This window comes from Oryx dammah, unplaced genomic scaffold (genome assembly GCF_014754425.2).
Source record: "Oryx dammah isolate SB20612 unplaced genomic scaffold, SCBI_Odam_1.1 HiC_scaffold_28, whole genome shotgun sequence".
NCBI classification, from domain to species: domain Eukaryota; kingdom Metazoa; phylum Chordata; class Mammalia; order Artiodactyla; family Bovidae; genus Oryx; species Oryx dammah.
Window position 1 is genome coordinate 95,639,805 of NW_024070212.1, and position 21,724 is coordinate 95,661,528.

The following is a 21,724-nucleotide window of genomic DNA, read 5'->3' on the forward strand; positions in this document are numbered from 1 at the left end:
TTATTTCTGCTGAATCTTCCTTTGTGATTAAATGATGCTGAATAAGTTTATGTCAGCATTCTACATAAAGTGGGAGCCTAAGGCTAACTGTTTAAAACTATTAGTGTCTGTCCCAAGAGCCAGTACATAGAGCTTCAAATGTCGCACAAGTAACCAAGTGGAAAATCATAGATTTCTCAGAGGGATGGAAGTTATAAGGCATTTCATTTAACTTTGTAAACACTAGAATCTCTTTTTTTAACCTGTGCATATTTTTATTAGCTTAGCAGACTGGTGTTTTTATGTAATGTTTGGTAAGTTATTTTAATATGATAGTTTAGGGAATTCATGAAGCAGTCACATTCATCTCTCTGATTTCTTTCAGGTAACTTGCCCAGGAGTGGTGCTGAAAGACAAGGAGGACATCTATCTTAGCATCTGTGTGTTTGGCCAATACAAAAAGACACAATGTGTCCCAGCCAATTTTCCATTGGTCTTCAATGCCAGAATGGTGTTTGAAAAGGTGAGTTCAAATATTCTATGAAAGGTTAACAAATAAAAAAATTGAAGTGGTTCCAAAATATGAATAGCACAAAATTTGAATATGCACTTTAATTGAAAAGATTTATAATTTAAATCTGGAAGCTTGAAAATAAATATTCCTTATATTATACACTGAATCAGTTACCTCTTTTTCTTGATGTATCAGTTTACTTCTAAAATTGTCTTAGTGATCTTTATGTAAAAAATAGCACCTTGAATTATAAATACTCATCTTCTTAGAGAGAAAGGGGAGATTTTAATAGGTAAGAATAGGTCATATTTTACTTATGGCTGTCTTGTGGTGCTTCTTTCTATAGATCTCTTTTCTTTTTCTCCCTTGAATCTGATGCTTTTGATTAATTATTACCAATTGTATTCCTCACCTTTCTTTCCTTTCCTAGTACCCTCCTTCCTTCCTTCCCTTTCTTCCCTTCCTCCTTACTTCCTTCCTTATTTTCCTTTCTCTTCTCCAGGAATAAATACTGAGTACCAGCTCTGTTCTATGCACTATTCTAGGCACTGAGTAAATAAGACAAACATTTTCCCCTCTTGGAGCTTTCATTATAATAGGAAAAATGAACAGTAATCAAGTAAATGCATGAGTAATACACTTTTAGATGGTAAGTGTCGTGAACTGTGGTGTCGAAGAAGACTCTTGAGAGTCCCTTGGACTGCGAGATCCAACCTGTCCATCCTAAAGGAAATAAGTCCTGAATATTCATTGGAAGGATTGATGTTGAAGCTGAAACTCCAATACCTTGGCCACCTGATGTGAAGAACTGACTCATTTGGAAAGATCCTGATGCTGGGAAAGATTGAAGGCGGGAGGAGAAGGGGATGATAGAGGATGAGATGTTCGAATGGCATCCCTGACTCAATGGACATGAGTTTGAGTAAACTCTGGGAGTTGGTGATGGACAGGGAGGCTTGGCATGCTGCAGTCCATGGGGTTGCAAAGAGTTGAACACGACTGAGCAACTAAACTGAACTGAGCTGTCATGAAGAGAATAAAGGGAAGGTAAGGGAATAGAAGGCTGAGCGCCGAAGAATTGATACTTTTGAACTGTGGTGTTGGAGAAGACTCTTGAGAGTCCCTTGGACTGCAAGGAGATCCAACCAGTCCATTCTGAAGGAGATCAACCCTGGGATTTCTTTGGAAGGAATGATGCTAAAGCTGAAACTCCAGTATTTTGACCACCTCATGAGAAGAGTTGACTCATTGGAAAACACTCTGATGCTGGGAGGGGTTGGGGGCAGGAGGAGAAAGGGATGACCGAGGATGTGATGGCTGGATGGCATCACGGACTCGATGGACATGAGTCTGAGTGAACTCCGGGAGATGGTGATGAACAGGGAGGCCTGGAGTGCTGCGATTCATGGGGTGGCAAAGAGTCGGACATGACTGAGTGACTGAACTGAACTGAAGGGAATAGAGGGATTAAGAGGATTGTCTGTTTTGAAGGTGGTGGTCTGAGAAGGCAGTAACATTGAAATTGAGTCTGAATTATGAGATAGTATTTAAATGTCTAGGGTAAAAGCATTCTAAGCAGAGGAACAGCAAATATAAAGGTGTCTTCTTGGGAATAAGCTTACTGAGCAGGAGGAGGAGCAAGAAGGCAAATATGACCATGGTAACAAAGAGAGGACTGCTAGCAGATGACATTGGAAAGGGAAGCAGAACCAGCTGTAATTTTTTTTGTTGGTAAAATCCTGCATGGTGATCATGGGAAACAGAGAGGTGACAATTCTCAATAATGTCAAAAGTTTCTTTGGTTGGGAAAGGAGTATTCTGGCAAAGAGAAGGAGAGCACAAAGACTGTCTCATATATGTCTTCCTTTTACTTTCTTTTCTCCATCCTGCTTCTCTCTGCCTTCTCTCACCATAGGTGTTCCCTGAAGCAGTGGATCCTGGAGATGTGGTTGCACAGCTTGAATGTAAGTTTTTAACTTTTAATTCCTGATTCTGAGAGATTTTAGAATTATGCTGTTTAATCCTGAGTTAGATAAAAGTCAAAGAGGGTCTATAAGAACTTGACAAATCTCAAGGTGAGGCCTTTTTTTTTTTCCCCCTACTTTTTTTAGAATTTCGGAATATACCTGGAAGCAATAAAAAAAAAAATACATGTGCTGCAGAGATGGGGAATTTTTCCTTTTTCTGGGTTTGATCTGTAAATAACAAAAAGAGTTATTTGAACTTTTTATTGACTAAGATGTTATGGGTTGTTAATGATGTAAGGATTATGATTCGTGTTAAGTGGGATTCTGCCCTGCAAACAAAAATCTGTCTTTAACCTCATTGTGTTGCAAGTCAGTTCAGTTCAGTTCAGTCGCTCAGTCATGTCCGACTCTTTGCGACCCCATGAACCGCAGCACGCCAGGCCTCCCTGTCCATCACAAACTCTCAGAGTTCACACAAAGCCATGTCCATTGAGTCGGTGATGCCATCCACCTATCTCATCCTCTGTCATCCTATTCTCCTCCTGCCCTTAGTCTTTCCCAGCATCAGGGTCTTTTCAAATGAGTCAGCTCTTCGCATCAGGTATTGGAGTTTCAGCTTCAACATCAAGTCAAGAGAGTAAATAATAGAAGATTGAAGTAATAGTAGCTTAAAATATATATTTGCTTTTGTGTTTTTATTGTACATAGTATGTAAATCAATTATTTGAAAGTGACATTTTCAAGGTTGTGGTTAGCAGTAAATTCCTCAAAGTGCTAGGAATCAACTTTAAAAAGATCCAGTTATTTGTGAGAATATCAATGCAAAGTATATTGGGGAGAAGTTATTCGAGTTCTGAATATGAAGTGAAAAGCTCTGTTACTTATCTTTGTAATCAGAAAGAGATTAGGAATTACCAGATTGGTCTAATGTATAACTGTGGCTCAAAATGCCAGCGATATTGAGCCTCATCAGTGTCAGCTGTCCCTTCCATTTCCCTTCCATGGGGTTTGCACCCCGTTGGGAGTCTGGCAATATAGAAACATGGAACTTGGCACCACACTAGAATCTGGACATAGAGATAGAAATAGGGCTGGTTCATTTCTACCCTTGGAAATCCTTCTCCAGGGGATCTTCCCTACGCAGGGATCAAACCCAGGTCCCCTGCATTGCAGGCAGATTCTTTACCATTTGAGCCACCTGGTGCTAGTGGGTGAATGGCTCCTAATTCTTCTGAACATCGTGTTCAGTATCTGGTAAAGTGAAGATCTTAGAAAATATGAAGAGAATTATTTCTGTCATCATTCTGAAATTTTGTTAAACATAATTATTTTTCTCTTTGATTTGAAATTTAGGAACTCTAAGAAGGGTACTTGATGATTATTATTATCTGGAATCTTTCTTGCCTTGATTTCCCTGATTCAATTTTTCTGTTAAGTCTCTTCTCTTGTCAGTGATATTCTACTTTTTGTAGTGAGTGAGTGAAGTCGCTCAGTCATGTCCGACTCTTTGCGACCCCATGGACACCAGGCTCCTCCGTCCATGGGATTTTCTAGGCAAGAGTACTAGAGTGGGTTGCCTTTTCCTTCTCCAGGGAACTTCCCGACCCAGGGATCAAACCCAGGTCTCCCACACTGTAGACAGACGCTTTACCATCTGAGCCATTCTCAAATTCGTGTTTGTCTGTCCTGTCTTTAAATATTGGCATTCTTCTGGCTTCAACTCTATGGTTTCTTTTTACTTAGTTTCTACTCTCTTCTTATATGATATTCTCCAAGCACTTGGCTTCATGTTCTACCTGTCTTTTTTTTTAAACCTGTCTTCTGATGACTTCACAAGAGTCTTTATCCCTGACCTCTCTGGTGAGTTTTGGGCTCCTTTTTCTTTTATTTTCTTCTCAGTTTTGCAACATTTTGTTGTGTCCTAACCTTACTGATATGAAAATTAAAACTATACTAAAAGTAGAAGGGTTGGAATGATGAAATCCCATAATACCTATTAGCTTTAATAGTTTTTGACATTTGCCTATTGTACTGTATGTTAACCCTTGAAAGGTTGTTGCTGAACCATGAAAGAGGCTGGGAGTCTTGGCTTTCGGAGGAGAAGAATTCAATCCGGGGCCAGAGACGAGACTTGATCACTCAGAGCTTTTGTGTAATAAAGTTTTATTAAACTATAAAAGAGAACGCTTCTGACACAGACATCAGAAGGGGGATAGAGAGTGCCCCCCTTTGCTAGTGTTAGCAATGGAATTATATACCTTTTAATTAGTTATTACAGTGAATCAAAAGAATGTTTGGAGTTTGTGAAAATTTTACCAGACCCACTCCCACAATTTACATTTTAGGATAATAAGATTAGAATTTAATAATAGAAAGATCCTACCAGACCTTCTCCCATAATATACATTCTAAACTATCAGGATTAGTCAGAAGGTTTTCAGGAAGGAGAAACTGTCCTCAAGCAGGATACATTGTTGTATAATCCCTAGTACAGAGTTTAAACTGAGTTGTGTAATTAACTAAGACTAAGAAGGCGATGGCAACCCACTCCAGTACTCTTGCCTGGAAAATCCCACGGACGGAGGAGCCTGGTAGGCTGCAGTCCATGGGGTCGCTAGGAGTCAGACACGACTAAGCGACCTCACTTTCACTTTTCATTTTCATGCATTGAAGAAGGAAATGGCAACCCACTCCAGTGTTCTTGCCTGGAGAATCCCAGGGACAGTGGAGCCTGGTGGGCTGCTGTCTATGGGGTCACACAGAGTCAGACATGACTGAAGTGACTTAGCAGCAGCAGCAGCAAGGAATGTAAACAAAAAAAGTTTGTCCTTTCCTCCTCCTTGAGAATTCCAGATCCATTTCCACTTTGAGAGCCCCAGACCCCTTTCTCCTCCTTGGGGACCCTGAACTTCTTATCAATCTGCCTAGGAATTGACTCTCTCACCTTGACACTTCAAGAAAAGTTGGAATATTTAAAAGAAAAGTCTCTACATACATTACTTCATTGCAAATATTCTGGCATGACCTCTAATTGATAGTTTTTTTTTTTTTAAGAAAATAAAACCTCTCTACTGGTATCATACCTAACAAAATTAGTAATAGTTCCATGTTAACATCAAATATTTAGTCATTGTGCAAATTTCTCCAGTTGTCATCAAAATGTCTTTATACAGTTGGTTTGTTAAAATCAGGATCCCATGAAGATATGTTCATATTTTGTTTATGGCTGTTTAGCTCTTAGGTTTATTTTTTCTGTAATAGTGTCTCTTACTTTTTTCCCCCTAATGCTGTGAGTTTTTTAGAAAAATCAAGTTCTTTAGCATATCCTATAGTTTGGATTTGGTTGATTGCTTCCTTAAAGTGTTGTTTAGCTTATTCATCACTTGTATTATGTAAATGGATAGTTAGAGCTAAAGGTTTGGTTTGATCCATGCTTATTTTATTTTCTTTTTGGCAATAGTGTTATGTAAACTGATAATTAGACCTAAAGGTTTGGTTCAGTTCAGGCTTCTTTTTTTTCCCCCTACAAGAATCCTTCATAATTGGTGTTCTGTACTTATTGTACATCATATCAGGTGGCATATAATATCTGATTGTCTTAAGTTTAGTGATATTAAGATTGATCTTTTTTGCTTCAGGCAGTATCAGCCTGATGTTATTCCATAATAAATTTCCTCTACAGTCTTTCATCTAATAGCTTTAGTATTCCTTGAGACCCATGTTTTCATTAGAAGTTACCAAATGTGGTTTTTCTAATATTGTCATTTTTCTGTATTTGTTAGCTGGAATTCTTCTATTAAAGATATTTCCCTCATCAGCAGTGTGGTTGGTGATTTAGTTCCTAAGTTGTGTCCGACTCTTCGACCTAACTGGCTGTAGCCTGCCAGGCTCTTCTGTCCATGGGATTCCTGGCAAGAATATTGGAGTGGGTTGCCATTTCCTTCTCCATATCAACAAGGCAGTGAGATTGAAATACTGTTCTTATACGAAAAGTGGGGTCATTTCTCTTTTCCTTCCTTATTTAATAGCTTTAGTGAGGTATAACTTACATATCACAAACTTTACCCATTGTAACTGTAGTTAAGTGATTTCTAGAAAATGTATATAGTTGTGAGCCATCATCACAATCCAGTTTAGAATATTTCTATGACCTCATATTTCCTAATGGGTATTTGTACCCAATTTCTATGTGTACTTCAGTCCCAACAACACTGATCTATTTTCTATCTTTGTATGTTTTTCTTTGCTAGAAATTTTATGTAAATGGATTTATATAATATGTTGTCTTTTGTGTCTGACTTCTTTTACTTGGAATAATGTTTTTGAGGTTTATCCGTGTTGTTCTATATATCAGTAGTTCATTCCTTTTTGTTGATGAATGATACTCTATTCATAGAACTTTTTTTCCCTTTCTGTTCACTATTTGACGGACGTTTGGATTCTTTCCATTTTTGACTATTATGAGCATTTGCTATGAGTATATGGATGCCTGCTGGGTTGTATGCTAAGTATATGTTTAACTTAAACTTTCAGCCTGTATTCTAAAGTTGAGTGTGTGCATGCCAAGTCTCTTTAGTCATGTCTGACTCTTTGCAACCATATGGACTATAGCCCGCCAGGCTCCTCTGTTCATGGGGTTCTCCAGGAAAGAATACTGGAGTGGGTTGCCATGCCCTCCTCCAGAAGATCTTCCCAACCCATGGATCAAGCCTGCGCCTCTTGTGTCTCCCGCATTGGCCAATGTGTTCTTTACCACTAGCCCCACCTGAGAAGCCCTTTCTAAAGTTACTGTACCATTTTACATTCCCACCAGCAAAGTATGAAGATGTTCTATATCATCCCCAAGATTTGATAATGTCACTCTTTTTGGAATATAGTTATTCTGATGGATTTGTAGTGATTTCTCTTATTTTTAATTTGCATTTTAATACTCTTGAGCATCCTTCCATGTGCAGATTAGCTATTCATATACCTTTTCTTGTAAAATGCTTATTCAAATATTTTATCCATTTTGAACTGGGTAGTTTGTCTTCTTATCAAGTTTTTTTTTTCTTTTTAAACATATTCTAAATATAAGTCCTTTTTCAGATATAAGATTGGTAAATACTTTATCCTATTTTAATTTTTTCATTCTTTTAATGGTGTCTTCTAATGGCTCAGGGTAAAGAATATGCCTGAACTGCAGGAGACCTGGGTTTGATCCCTGGGTTGGAAATATCCCCTGGAGAAGAGAATGGCAACTCACTCCAGTATTCCTGCCTGGAAAATCCCATGGACAGAGGAGCCTGGCGGGCTGCAGTCCATGGGTTTGCAAAGAGTTGAACACGACTGAGCAACTAACACTTTTCACTTTCTGAAGAACAAAGGAAGTCCACATTAACGATTTTTTTTTTTTTTTGCTTTTATGGGATCATATTTTTGGTGAAATGTTTGCTTTACCAAGGTCACAAAACTTTTCCAATTTCTTCTACAAATTTTATAATTTTTTTCTTTACATATATGCCTATTGTACATTATGAGTTAATTTTTGTGTGTATGGTGAGAGGTAAGGATCTGTTTTTGTTTTTTGTTTTGGTAAATTGTGCAAATGCTCAAGGATATCCAAGGACCCTCTTAAATTGGGCAATCTGATAAATGGTTAGATGCTTGAGTAACCTCAGAGTGCTTAGAAAAGTCCTTGGCACACAGGAAACACTTAAAATATCCTTGCTTATTTGTATTGGTAGCGTGTTATTCAGTTAAGCTCAGTCGCTCAGTCGTGTCCAAATCTTTGCGACCCCATGAATCACAGCACGCCAGGCCTCCCTGTCCATCACCAACTCCCGGAGTTCACTCAGACTCATGTCCATTGAGTCAGTGATGCCATCCAGCCATCTCATCTTCTATCGTCCCCCTCTCCTCCTGCCCCCAATCCCTCGCAGCATCAGAGTCTTTCCAGTGAGTCAACTCTTCACATGAGGTGGCCAAAGTACTGGACTTTCAGCTTTAGCATCATTTCTTCCAAAGAAATCCCAGGGCTGATCTCCTTCAGAATGGACTGGTTGGATCTCCTTGCAGTCCAAGGGACTCTCAAGAGTCTTCTCCAACACCACAGTTCAAAAGCATCAGTTCTTCGGTGCTCAGCCTTCTTCACAGTCCAACTCTCCATACATGACCACGGGAAAAATCATAGCCTTGACTAGATGGAGTTATTACTCTTTATTATTTGGGAACTGCCACGTTCTATTCATACCATATCTGAACCTGTAAGGAGCCTCCAGAGGCCCAGAACCACATTAAGCCTCTGGTGAAATATATATTTATAATACATAAATACAAAGTGATATATGAGGGCCAGTGACATTAAAGGCCATATACGGCAATTTTGCATTCATAGAGAAGGCATTCTTTTTAGGGAAATGGTTTTAATTCTGGAATCTACCAGAATAAAATTATAGTTATAATGAAAGCTATTTGCTGGGAGCCATTTTTAGGTAAGAAAGAGAATGAAAAGTTTGCTACCATGTAGACTTCTCTATTGAAACTGAATTTTCATCCTTTCTCATGGGAGGTTTGTAGATTCTCTTCTGCAGACACACACACATACTCTCTCTCTTACATAGACACACATTATATCTCACACACACACAATACACTTGAACCTTGGACAACACAGATTTGAGTGCACAGGTCCACTTATACACAGATTTTTTTCAATAGTAAATACTACAATGCATGGTCTTTGGTTGATTGACTCCGTGAATGCTAAACCACAAACTAGGAGGAACTATAGATACGGACTGTGGCTCAGATCATGAACTCTTTATTGCCAAATTCAGACTTAAATTGAAGAAAGTAGGGAAAACCACCAGGCCATTCAGGTATGACCTAAATCAAATCCATTATGATTATGCAGTGGAAGTGAGAAATAGATTTAAGGGACTAGTCTGATAGACAGAGTGCCTGATGAACTATGGACGGAGGTTTGTGATATTGTACAGGAGACAGGGATCAAGACCATCCCCAAGAAAAAGAAATGCAAAAAAGCAAAATGGCTGTCTGAGGAGGCCTTACAAATAGCTGTGAAAAGAAGAGAAGTGAAAAACAAAGGAGAAAAGGAAAGATATTCCCATCTGAATACAGAGTTCCAAAAAATAGCAAGGAGAGATGAGAAAGCCTTCCTCAGTGATCAGTGCAAAGAAATAGAGGAAAACAACACAATGGGAAGGACTAGAGATCTCGTCAAGAAAATTAGAGATACCAAGGCAGGACAGAAATGATATGGACCTAACAGAAGCAGAAGATATTAAGAAGAGGTGGCAAGAATACACAGAAGAACTGTACAAAAAAGATCTTCACAACCCAGATAATCATGATGGTGTGATCATTCACCTAAAGCCAGACATCCTGGAATGTGAAGTCAAGTGGGCCTTAGAAAGCATCACTACAAACAAAGCTAGTGGAGGTGATGGAATTCCAGTTGAGTTATTTCAAATCCTGAAAGATGATGCTGTGGAAGTGCTGCACTCAATATGCCAGCAAATTTGGAAAACTCAGCAGTGGCCACAGGACTGGAAAAGGTCAGTGTTCATTCCAATCCCAAAGAAAGGCAATACCCAAGAATGCTCAAACTACTGCACAATTGCACTCATCTCGCATGCTAGTAAAGTAATGCTCAAAATTCTCCAAGCCAGGCTTCACCAATACGTGAACTGTGAACTTCCAGATGTTCAAGCTGGTTTTAGAAAAGGCAGAGGAACCAGAGATCAAATTGCCAACATCCGCTGGATCATGGAAAAAGCAAGAGAGTTCCAGAAACACATCTATTTCTGCTTTATTGACTATGCCAAAGCCTTTGACTATGTGGATCACAATCAACTGTGGAAAATTCTGAAAGAGATGAGAATACCAGACCACCTGACCTGCCTCTTGAGAAATCTATATGCAGGTCAGGAAGCAACAGTTAGAACTGGACATGGAACAACAGACTGGTTCCAAATAGGAAAAGGAGTACTTCAAGGCTGTATATTGTCACCCGGTTTATTTAACTTCTATGCAGAGTACATCATGAGAAATGCTGGGCTGGATGAAGCACAAGCTGGAATCAAGATTGCCGGGAGTAATATCAATAACCTCAGATATGCAGATGACACCACCCTTATGGCGGAAAGTGAAGAGGAACTAAAGAGCCTCTTGATGTAAGTGAAAGAGGAGAGTGAAAAAGTTGGCTTAAAGCTCAGCACTCAGAAAACTAAGATCATGGCCTCTGGTCCCACCACTTCATGGGAAATAGATGGGGAAAGAATGGAAACAGTGTCAGAGGTTTTTTTTTTTTTTTTCTGGGCTCCAAAATCACTGCAGATGGTGATTGCAGCTGTGGAATTAAAAGATGCTTACTCCTTGGAGGAAAAGTTATGACCAACCTAGATAGCATATTGAAAAGCAAAGACATTACTTTGCCAGCAAACGTCCATCTAGTCAAGGCTATGGTTTTTCCAGTGGTCATGTATGGATGTGAGAGTTGGATTGTGAAGAAAGCTGAGCACCGAAGAATTGTTGCTTTTGAACTGTGGTGTTGGAGAAGACTCTTGAGAGTCTCTTGGACTGCAAGGAGATCCAACCAGTCCATTCTAAAGGAGATCAGTCCTGGGTGTTCATTGGAAGGACTGATGCTAAAGCTGAAACTCCAATACTTTGGCCACCTCAATGAAAGAGATGATTCTTTGGAAAGACCCTGATGCTGGCAGGGATTGGGGGCAGGAGGAGAAGGGGACTACAGAGGATGAGATGGCTGAATGGCATCACCGACTCAATGGACATGAGTTTGAGTAAACTCCGGGAGTTGGTGATGGACAGGGATGCCTGGTGTGCTGCGATTCATGGGGTCACAAAGAGTCGGACATGACTGAGCGACTGAACTGAACTGTACTGAACAGGTACGGAGTAACCACTTACACGGAGAAACCAATATGGAGGGCTGACTATAAGCTCTATGTGGATTTTCAACTGCAAAGAGGATGGGAACCCCTGGCCCTCACATTGTTCAAGGGTGAGCTACATACTGCCACAAATATACTGCCTTCAAAGCTTTTACTGCAGATGTGGGTATTGCTTGCTCCCTCTCTTCTCTCCAGTCTCTCCTCAAATTTATCATCATAATGAGAGATCTTTTCTCATCCAAGTATTTAATAATGGCATCCCCTTTCGGTCAATACCTCCACCTCTATCCCATTGTCTTTAAGGTTATCCTGTCTTCTACCAGGATACTTTGAGCATAAGAGAGTGTTTTTAGTATTTCCACTAAGACAACAGCTGTGAAAAGGGTACTGCTCAGGGCAAATAGGTTTGGAGACAGTTTTTCTTCCTAGCACTGATACATTATTTTTTTAGATTTTCTCTCAGCAGAATGATACTTTCATAAGAGCATTGACTTTTCCTTTTTTGTGGCTGTTGTGTGCATGACAATACCTGATACATACTAGGTGTTTAATGTTCAAAGGAGTTAAATAAAATACTGTAAATGTATCATATAACTGCCTCTCATTACTGTTTTCATGAGTGCTGGAACTGTCCAATTGAAAGATACCTGTTTGTACTATAATCCTTTGATTAGGAAATATATTTTGTATTTGAAAATTTGTATTATATTAATAACTACCTTGGTTTCTTACCCTTCAATGTTTGGATAAAGAGATCTTTACTTTTATTGCAGTAGATTACTAGCTGTCCCTATTGTTTTCTCTTGCCTATAGGGAAAAATAGGAGTTTCATTATAGCCCCTGCTTTACTGCTTCTGAGAATTGCTGTTTCTTTGGGGTCTGCAGTATTTAAAATGCTTTCACGTGAAGATTTGAAGGCTGAGAATAAATCCTTCAGTGTCTACGAGTGAGAGACTCCCTGCCTCAGTCATCAGGAGAGCTTGTAGGACCCGGGATTCATATTTTAAATCCATGATGGCAAATTCATTCCCACCAATTCCCCTTGTAGTTAAAGCAGACGAATAGGCATTTGTTGGAAATTGTTATAGTGATTACTCTTGTTGGTACAAAGGATTAATGGTATTCTGGCACTCTCTCTTAAGAAGTTTACTATAGCTTTTGACTTGCAGCACATGACTAAGATTTCTGGAATACTGTAGTATATTTACTTTGTAAATCACATTGAAAGTACATGTAAAAATTTGAATTTTTACAGAGAAAGAAGGGAAATTGTCATTACTTAGTTATAAAAAACAACAGTAAAATGGGATTAATTATATGTTCCAATAAATGGAACTTACTATTTGGTTTCCAGGAACATTAGTTCTGTAAAAGCTTTTTCTTTAGTAATTTAAAGTCTTTCTTTTTAAAAAGTTGTTTATTGAACGATGATTTCTTTATACAATTTTGTTGTTTTCTGCAAACCTCAACATGAATCAGCCATCGGTTCCCTTCAGTTCAGTCGCTCAGTCATGTCCAACTTTTTGCAACCCAATGAATCGCAGCATGCCAGGCCTCCCTGTCCATCACCAACACCTGAGGTTCACTAAAACTCACGTCCATCGAGTCGGTGATGCCATCCAGCCATCTCATCCTCTGTCGTCCCCTTCTCCTCCTTCCTCCAGTCCTTGCCAGCATCAGGGTCTTTTCCAGTAAGTCAACTCTTCACATGAGGTGGCCAAAGTATTGGCGTTTCAGCCTCAACATCAGTCCCTCCAATGAACACCCAGGACTGGTCTCCTTTAGGATGCACTGGTTGGACCTACTTGAAGTCCAAGGGACTTTCAAGAATCTTCTCCAACACCACAGTTCAAAAGCATCAATTCTTCGGCGCTCAGCCTTCTTCAAGTCCAACTCTCACATCCATACATGACCACTGGAAAAACCATAGCCTTGACTAGATGGACCTTTGTTGGCAAAGTAATATCTCTGCTTTTTAATATGCTATCTAGGTTGGTCATAACTTTTCTTCCAAGGAGTAAGCGTCTTTTAATTTCATGGCTGCAATCACCATCTGCAGTGATTTTGGAGCCCCACAAAATAAAGTCTGACAGTTTCCACTGTTTTCCCATCTATTTCCCATGAAGTGATGGGACCAGATGCCATGATCTAATTTTTCTGAATGTTGAGCTTTAAGCCAACTTTTTCACTCTCCTCTTTCACTTTCATCTATAGGTATACATATATCCTCTCCCTTTTGAACCTCCCTCCCATCTCCCATCTCATCCCATCCCTCTAGATTGATGCACAGCCATGGTTTGTGTTTTCTGAGCCATACAACAAATTCCCATTGGCTATCTATTTTATGTATGGTAATGGAAGTTAAATAAGCAGAGTGACAATATACAGCCTTGACATACTCCTTTTCCTATTTGGAACCAGTCTGTTTTTCCATGTCCTGTTGCTTCCTGACCTGCATACAGATTTCTTAGGAGGCAGGTCAGGTGGTCTGGTATTCCCATCTCTTTCAGAATTTTCCACAGTTGATTGTGATCCACACAGTCAAAGGCTTTGGCATAGTCAATAAAGCAGAAATAGATGCTTTTCTGGAACTCTCTTGCTTTATTGATGATCCAGCGGATGTTGGCAATTTGATCTCTGGTTCCTCTGCCTTTTCTAAAACCAGCTTGAACATCTGGAAGTTCACGGTTCACGTATTGGTGAAGCCTGGCTTGGAGAATTTTGAGCATTACTTGACTAGCGTGTGAGATGAGTGCAATTGTGCAGTCAACTTGCTTATTTAACTTATATGCAGATGACACCACCCTTATGGCAGAAAGTGAAGAGGAACTAAAGAGCCTCTTGATGAAAGTGAAAGAGGAGAGTGAAAAAGTTGGCTTAAAGCTCTACATTCAGAAAACAAAGATCATCGCCTCCGGTCCCATCACTTCATGGGAAATAGATGGGGAAACAGTGTCAGACTTTATTTTTTGGCCTCCAAAATCACTGCAGATAGTGACTGCAGCCATGAAATTAAAAGATGTTTACTCCTTGGAAGGAAAGTTATGACCAACCTAGATAGCATATTCAAAAGCAAAGACATTACTTCGCCAACAAAGATCCATCTAGTCAAGGCTATGGTTTTTCCAGTAGTCATGTATGGATGTGAGAGTTGGACTGTGAAGAAAGCTGAGCATCAAAGAATTGATGCTTTTGAACTGTGGTGCTGGAGAAGACTCTTGAAAGTCCCTTGGACTGCAAGGAGATCCAACCAGTCCATTCTAAAGGAGATCAGTCCTGGGTGTTCATTGAAAGGAATGATGCTAAAGCTGAAACTCCAGTACTTTGGCCACCTCATGCAAAGAGTTGACTCATTGGAAAAGACTTTGATGCTGGAGGTATTGGGAGCAGGAGGGGAAGGGGACGACAGAGGATGAGATGGCTGAAAGGCATCACCGACTAGATGGATGTGAGTCTGAGTGAACTCTGGGAGTTGGTGATGGACAGGGAGGCCTGGCGTGCTGCAGTTCATGGGGTTGCAAAGAGATGGACACGAGTGAGCGACTGAACTGAACTGAACTGAATGGAAGTTTCCATGTTACTTTTTCCATACATCTCACCCTCCCTACCCCTCTCCTCATGTCCACAAGTCTATTTTCTATGTCTGTTTCTCCACTGCTGCCCTGTAAATAAATTCTTCAGTGCCATTTTTCTGGATTCCATATATATGTGTTAGAATACATTATTTATCTTTATGACTCATTTCACTCTGTATAATAGGTTTTAGGTTCATCCACCTCATCAGAACTGACTCACATTCGTTCCTTTTTTGGCTGAGTAATATTCCATTGTGTATTTGTACCACAAGTTCTTTATCCATTCATCTGTCGATGGACATCTAGGCTGCTTCCATGCTCTAGCTATTGTAAATGGTGCTGCAATGAATAATGGAATACATGTGTCTTTTTAAATTTTGCTTTCCTCAGGGTATATGCCTAGGAGTGGGATTGCTGGGTTATAAGGTGTATATTGTCACCCTGCTTATTTAACTTATATGCAGACTACATCTTGAGAAATGCCAGGATGGATGAAGCACAAGCTGGAATCAAGGTTACTGGAAGAAATGTCAATAACCTCAGATATGCAGATGGCACCACCCTCATGGCAGGAAGTGAAGAAGAACCAAAGGGCCTCTTGATGAAAGTGCAAGAGGAGAGTGAAAAGTTGGCTTAAAGGTCAACATTCAGAAAAAATCATGGCATCCAGTTCCATCACTTCATGGCAAATAGATGGGGAAACAGTGGAAACAGTGACAGAATTTAATTTCTTGGGCTCCAAAATCACTGCAAATGGTGACTGCAGCCATGAAAGAAAAAGACACTTTCTCCTTAGAAGAAAAGTTATGACCAACTTAGACAGCTTATTAAAAAGCAGAGACATTGTTTTGTCAAAAAAGATCCATCTAGTCAAGGCTATGGTTTTTTCCAGTAGTCATGTATGGATGTGAGATTTGGACTATATAGAAAGCTGAGCAGCGAAGAATTGATGCTTTTGAACTGAGACGTTGGAGAAGAGTCTTAAGAGTCCCTTGAACTGCAAGGACATCCAACCAGTCCATCCTAAAGGAGATTAGTCCTGAATATTCACTGGAAGGACTGATGCTGAAGCTGAAACTCCAGTACTTTGGGCACCTGATGTGAAGAACTGACTCATTGGAAAAGACCCTGATGCTGGGAAAGATTGAAGGCAAGTGGAAAAGAGGATGACAGAGGATGAGATGGTTGGATGGTGTCACCAACTCAATGGTCATGAGACTGAGTAAACTCCAGGAGTTGGTAATGGACAGGGAGGCCTGACATGCTGCAGTCCATGGGTTGCAATGAATTGGACACGAGTCACTGACTGAACTGATAAAGAAAGCTTTCTGAAATTTCAGTTCAGTTCAGTCTTTAGTCGTGTCCGACTGTTTGTGGTCCCTTAGACTGCAGCACACCAGGCATCCCTGTCTATCACCAACTCTTGGAGTTTACTCAAATTCAGGTCTGTTGATGGTGATGCCATCCAACCATCTCATCCTCTGTCATCCCCTTCTCCTCCCGCCTTCAATCTTTCCCAGCATCAAGGTCTTTTCAAATGAGTCAGTTCTTCGCATCAGGTGGCCAAATATTAGAGTTCAGCTTCAGCATCAGTCAATGAATCTTCAGAGTTGATTTACTTTAGGATTGACTAGTTTGATCTCCTGCTGTCCCAGGGACTCTCAAGAATCTTTTCTAACACCGCAGTTCAAAAGCATCGATTCTTTGGCACTCTGCTTTCTTTACAGTCCAACTCTCACATTCATCCATGACTATTGGAAAAACCATAGCTTTGACTAGATGGACCTTTGTTGGCAAATTAATGTCTCTGCTTTTTAACATGCTGTCTAGGTTGGTCATAACTTTTTTCCATGGAGCAAGTGTCTTTTATTTCATGGCTGCAGTCACCATCTGCAGTGATTTTGGAGCCCCCCCCAAAATAAAATTTGTCACTATTTCCATTGTTTTCCCATCTATATGCCATGAAATGATGGGACCAGATGCCATGATTTTAGTTTAATGAACGTTGAATTTTAAGCCGACTTTTTCACTGTCCTCTTTCACTTTCATTAAGAGGCCCTTTAGTTCTTCTTTGCTTTCTGCCATAAAGGTGGTGTCATCTACATATCTCGTTATTGATATTCTCCCGGCAATCTTGATTCCAGGTTGTACTTTATCCAGCCCAGCATTTCGCATGAAATACTCTGTGTAGAAATTAAAAAGGAGGGTGACAATATACAGCTTGGCATGCTCCTTTCCCAGTTTGGAACCAGTCTGTTGTTCCATGTCCAGTTCTATCTGTTGCTTCTTGACCTGCATACAGATTTCTCAGGAGGCAGGTAAGGTGGTCTGGTCTTCCCATCTCTTTCAGCATTTTCCACAGTTTGTTGTGGTCCATTCTGTCAATGCTTTGGCATAGTCAGTACAGCAGATGTAGTATATTTCTGGAACTCTCTTGCTTTTTCAATGATCCAGCATGCTGGCAATTTGGTCTTTGGTTCTCTGTCTTTTTAAAATGAAGCTTGAACATCTGAAATTTCTGAAATTTGGCTGTCTATTTATTGACCTAAAGGCTTCCCTGGTGGCTCAGATGGTAAAAAATCTGCCTGAATTGCAGGAGACCTGGGTTCAATCCCTGAGTTGGAAAGATCCCTAGGAGAAAAGAATGGCTACCCACGCCAGTGTTTTTGCTTGGAGAATTCCATGGACAGGGTAGCCTTTCGGCCTATAGTCCATGGAGCTGTAAAGAGTCAGACACAGCTGAGCCAGTAACACTTTTACTTTTGTGTTCAATCTCTATTTCCTCTATGCTCCACAAAGAAATTTCCATTTTAAAGTCTGATATTATAGTTTAGTTTTACCTATTTTTGAAAATTAAATAAGTGGAATCATTGTTTGCAACTTCTTTTGTTCCAGCCCTGTTTTGCTTAGCATTTTTGCTGAGAAATTGATTTTTGTTTTGATAACTAGTTCATTTGTCTTTGTTGCTATGTAGTATCTCCTTATGTGACTATACTCCAAGTTGTTTATTCTGTTATTAATGGGCATTTTGCTTATTTCCATTTTTGCTGTTATGAATGAAGTTACTATGAACATTCTTGATTACATGCCTTGATGTTCATGAGCATGCACATCTATTTGGCATGTGTTAGTGTGTTGACGTGACCTTCTCTAGGGGATCTCACCAACCCAGGGATTGATCCCGTGTCTTTTACCACTCCTGGATTGGCGGGTGGGTTCTTTACCACTAGTGCCACCTGGGAAACCCATATATATATATATATATAAAATATATGTGTGTGTGTGTGTGTGTGTGTGTAATTGCTGAGTCTTAAGGTGAACATAGGAATACGTCAAGGCTGTATATTGTCACCCTGCTTATTTAACTTCTATGCAGAGTACATCATGAGAAACGCTGGGCTTGAAGAAGCACAAGCTGGAATCAAGATTGCCGGGAGTAATATCAATAACCTCAGATATGCAGATGACACCACCCTTATGGCAGAAAGTGAAGAGCAACTAAAAAGCCTCTTAATGAAAATGAAAGTGGAGAGTGAAAAAGTTAGCTTAAAGCTCAACATTCAGAAAATGAAGATCATGGCATCCGGTCCCATCACTTCATGGGAAATAGATGAGGAAACAGTGGAAACAGTGTCAGACTTTATTTTTTTGGCCTCCAGAATCACTGCAGATGGTGATTGCAGCCATGACACTAAAAAACACTTACTCCTTGGAAGAAAAGTTATGACCAACCTAGATAGCATATTCAAAAGCAGAGACGTTACTTTGCCGACTAAGATCCGTCTAGTCAAGGCTATGGTTTTCCCTGTGGTCATGTATGGATGTGAGAGTTGGACTGTGAAGAAAGCTGAGTGCCGAAGAATTGATGTTTTTGAACTGTGGTGTTGGAGAAGACTCTTGAGAGTCCCTTGGACTGCAAGGAGAACCAACCAGTCCATTCTGAAGGAGATCAGCCCTGGGATTTCTTTGGAAGGAATGATGCTAAAGCTGAAACTCCAGTACTTTGGCCACCTCATGCGAAGAGTTGACTCATTGGAAAAGACTCTGATGCTGGGAGGGATTGGGGGCATGAGGAGAAGGGGATGACAGAGGATGAGATGGCTGGATGGTATCACTGACTCGATGGATGTGAGTCTGATGGAGTTGGTGATGGACAGGGATGCCTGGCATGCTGCAATTCATGGGATCGCAAAGAGTTGGACACGACTGAACGACTGAACTGAACTGACTGAAGGTGAATATGAGTAGACAGTGCCAAGCAGTTTTCCAATGTTGTTCTGTCGATATACACTCTGCCATTGGTGAAAGTTCTGTTCGCCACATCCTTGCCAACTCCTAGAATTGCCAGACTTTTTCATCTTAGTCATTATGGTTTGTGGACAGTGGTTTCATTTTGCATTTCTGTGAAGATAAATGACATCATGTTTTCTGGGCATCTTTGTGTGTGTGTGAAATGCTTTTGCTCATTTCTCTTTTTGGGCTGTTTATTACTTTCTTACTAATTTGTAGGGCTTCTCAATATTTTCTAGTTAACAAGATTTATGTCAGTTATGTGTGTTGTGAGTACAATAATTTCTGACTCTGTGGCTTGCATTTTCAATCCGTTAATGATTCTTGTCATCCTCATTGCAGGCAGATTCTTTACCATCTCAGCCACCAGGGAAGCCCCTTATGTTTAGTGCTTTTTGGGATTGTGTTTTTCCCTATCCCAGTATGTCGCTGTTTCTGTTTGTGATGCCAGTTGTCTTGCTGTTCCCCCTGTTCACTGCACCTAGGGTAGGCAAAGCACAAGCTGAGAGGCTGGAAGAAGACTCTAGGAACCATGGAAACTGCAGACATGGTTATTCTTTTCTGGCTGGCACAGCAGCCACAATTCAGTCTCTCTCCTGGCTGACGTGGCAGCTGAAGCTGAAGCCATAACATAACCATAATGTAACCATAAGATTGCCATAACATAACTTCATGTAACGTAACCATGATGTCACTCCAGTGTAGCCCCAGTGCAGCTGCAGCCAGGGCTTTCATGGTGAAGCTCATACAGGCATACTGCACAAAGTAGCCCATGACCAAGTGAGTAACTCGTGACACTCATACACAGTGCTATAAGTGATCTCAGCCATCACACAATTGTGCAAAGTCATGTTTTCAGAACATGGAGTGAATGAGCATGAGAGCATGGGTTGACAGTGCGAGACTACAGCCATCTTGTTAATTTTCCCACACTCAGGTTATGAAGATACTCTATATAATTTTCTAGAAGACTTATTTCTACCATATGCATTCAGATCTGTAGTCTTCCTTTGATTTTATTTCTATATATGGTTGAAGTGAGGATAATATTTTTATTTTATGTATATCTAATTGGGCAATACCATTTGGTGAAGAGACTTTTATTCCCCTTGCTCTTAATGTTTATCACAAGCTAAATGCCTGCCTACTTGTGGATTTTTTTTTATTTATATATTTTCTGTTTTGTTTCATGAGTCCTTTCATAAACCTTATGCTTTCTTAATTACTAGAAGTTCAGTTTTGATATCTGGTAGTTTAAGCCCTCCAGGTTTATCCTTTATGAAGACTGTCTTAGGTATTTTTAGTGTCTAAAGGATGCTAATTTTAGCCCTAAATGTACCCTTGAATGATTATTCACATTTGATTACTCCATAACCACCATTCATCAAGACAGAGAATATTTCCAACATCTGAAAAGGTTTTGTACCTCTGCCAGTCAGTACCCGCCTCAGGATAATCACTGTTGTGTAACTTTTGTTCAGTATTGATTACTTTTGTCCATTTGTGGACTTAATATAAATTAAATCATAAATATGTATTTGTTTGAATGAGTTTTTTCATTCAGCCTAATGTCTGTGAATCACCTATGATGTTGTATTTCATTAGTCCATTCTTTTTTTATTGCTTTTTATTATTCCATTATATGAAAGTAATTTATTCTTTTCTTATAAATGAGGATTGTTTTTAGGCTTATTATGAATATTCTTACTAATATCTTTTGGTAAACATTTACACTCAGTTCTCTTGGAGTGGAATTTCTGTGTCATAGAATAGATGTATATTTAGCTTTATTTGATACTGCTGAACACTTTCCTAAAAATAATTGTACGGTTCCTTTTGAGTATTGAACTTTGTATGTGAAAAATTATAGAAATAATTGGGGACATAACATCATACTATTGTTCTCCAAATAGGCTTCATGTTTGCCTTTTATTTCCCTTCTGTAGGGTATCAGTGGTACCAGCAAACCTCTATCATGTCAGTCTGATGTCAGAGATTAAGGTGATTGGAGGCTGGGTTTCTTTCTGAGTAAAAGGACCAGGGGAGGGTATTTCCAGTTTATCCTTACTCCTGTGGTGTTGTCTTTTAGACACTCTTATCTAAACTGTGGAGAATTTATGAAGACCTCTCCTTCTTGGTGTAGGCCCTATAGTGATTTTTCTTAATTAATTAATTTTTGGCTGCCCTGGGCCTTTGTTGCTGAGAGTGAACTTTCTCTAATTGTTGCAAGTGGGGCTACTCTCTAGTTGCGGTGTGTGTGCTTCTCATTGTGATGGCTTCTCTTGTTGCAGAGCACAGGTTCTAGGTACACAGACCAGTAGTTGTGGCATTTGGGCTCTGTAGTTGTGACTCACGGGCTCTAGAGCACATGCTCTGTGGCATGTGAGCTAAGTTGCCCTGCAGAGTGTAGAATCTTCCCAGATGAAGGATCAAAACTGTGTCCCCTACTTTGGCTGGCAAATTCTTAACCACTGGACCACC

The 21,724-nt window shown here is 39.9% G+C and overlaps 1 protein-coding gene across 2 annotated transcripts in view; it reads left to right on the forward strand.

Annotated features, from left to right (window-relative positions):
- Positions 1–21,724, forward strand: part of SPATA6 (spermatogenesis associated 6) — a 165,805-nt gene that overhangs the window by 27,051 nt on the left and 117,030 nt on the right. For both annotated transcript variants that reach the window (XM_040231217.1, XM_040231218.1), the window contains exons 2-3: positions 365–502; positions 2,409–2,457. In XM_040231217.1, coding sequence (XP_040087151.1) covers positions 365–502; positions 2,409–2,457 — 187 coding nt within the window. The remainder of the gene's footprint in view (positions 1–364; positions 503–2,408; positions 2,458–21,724) is intronic.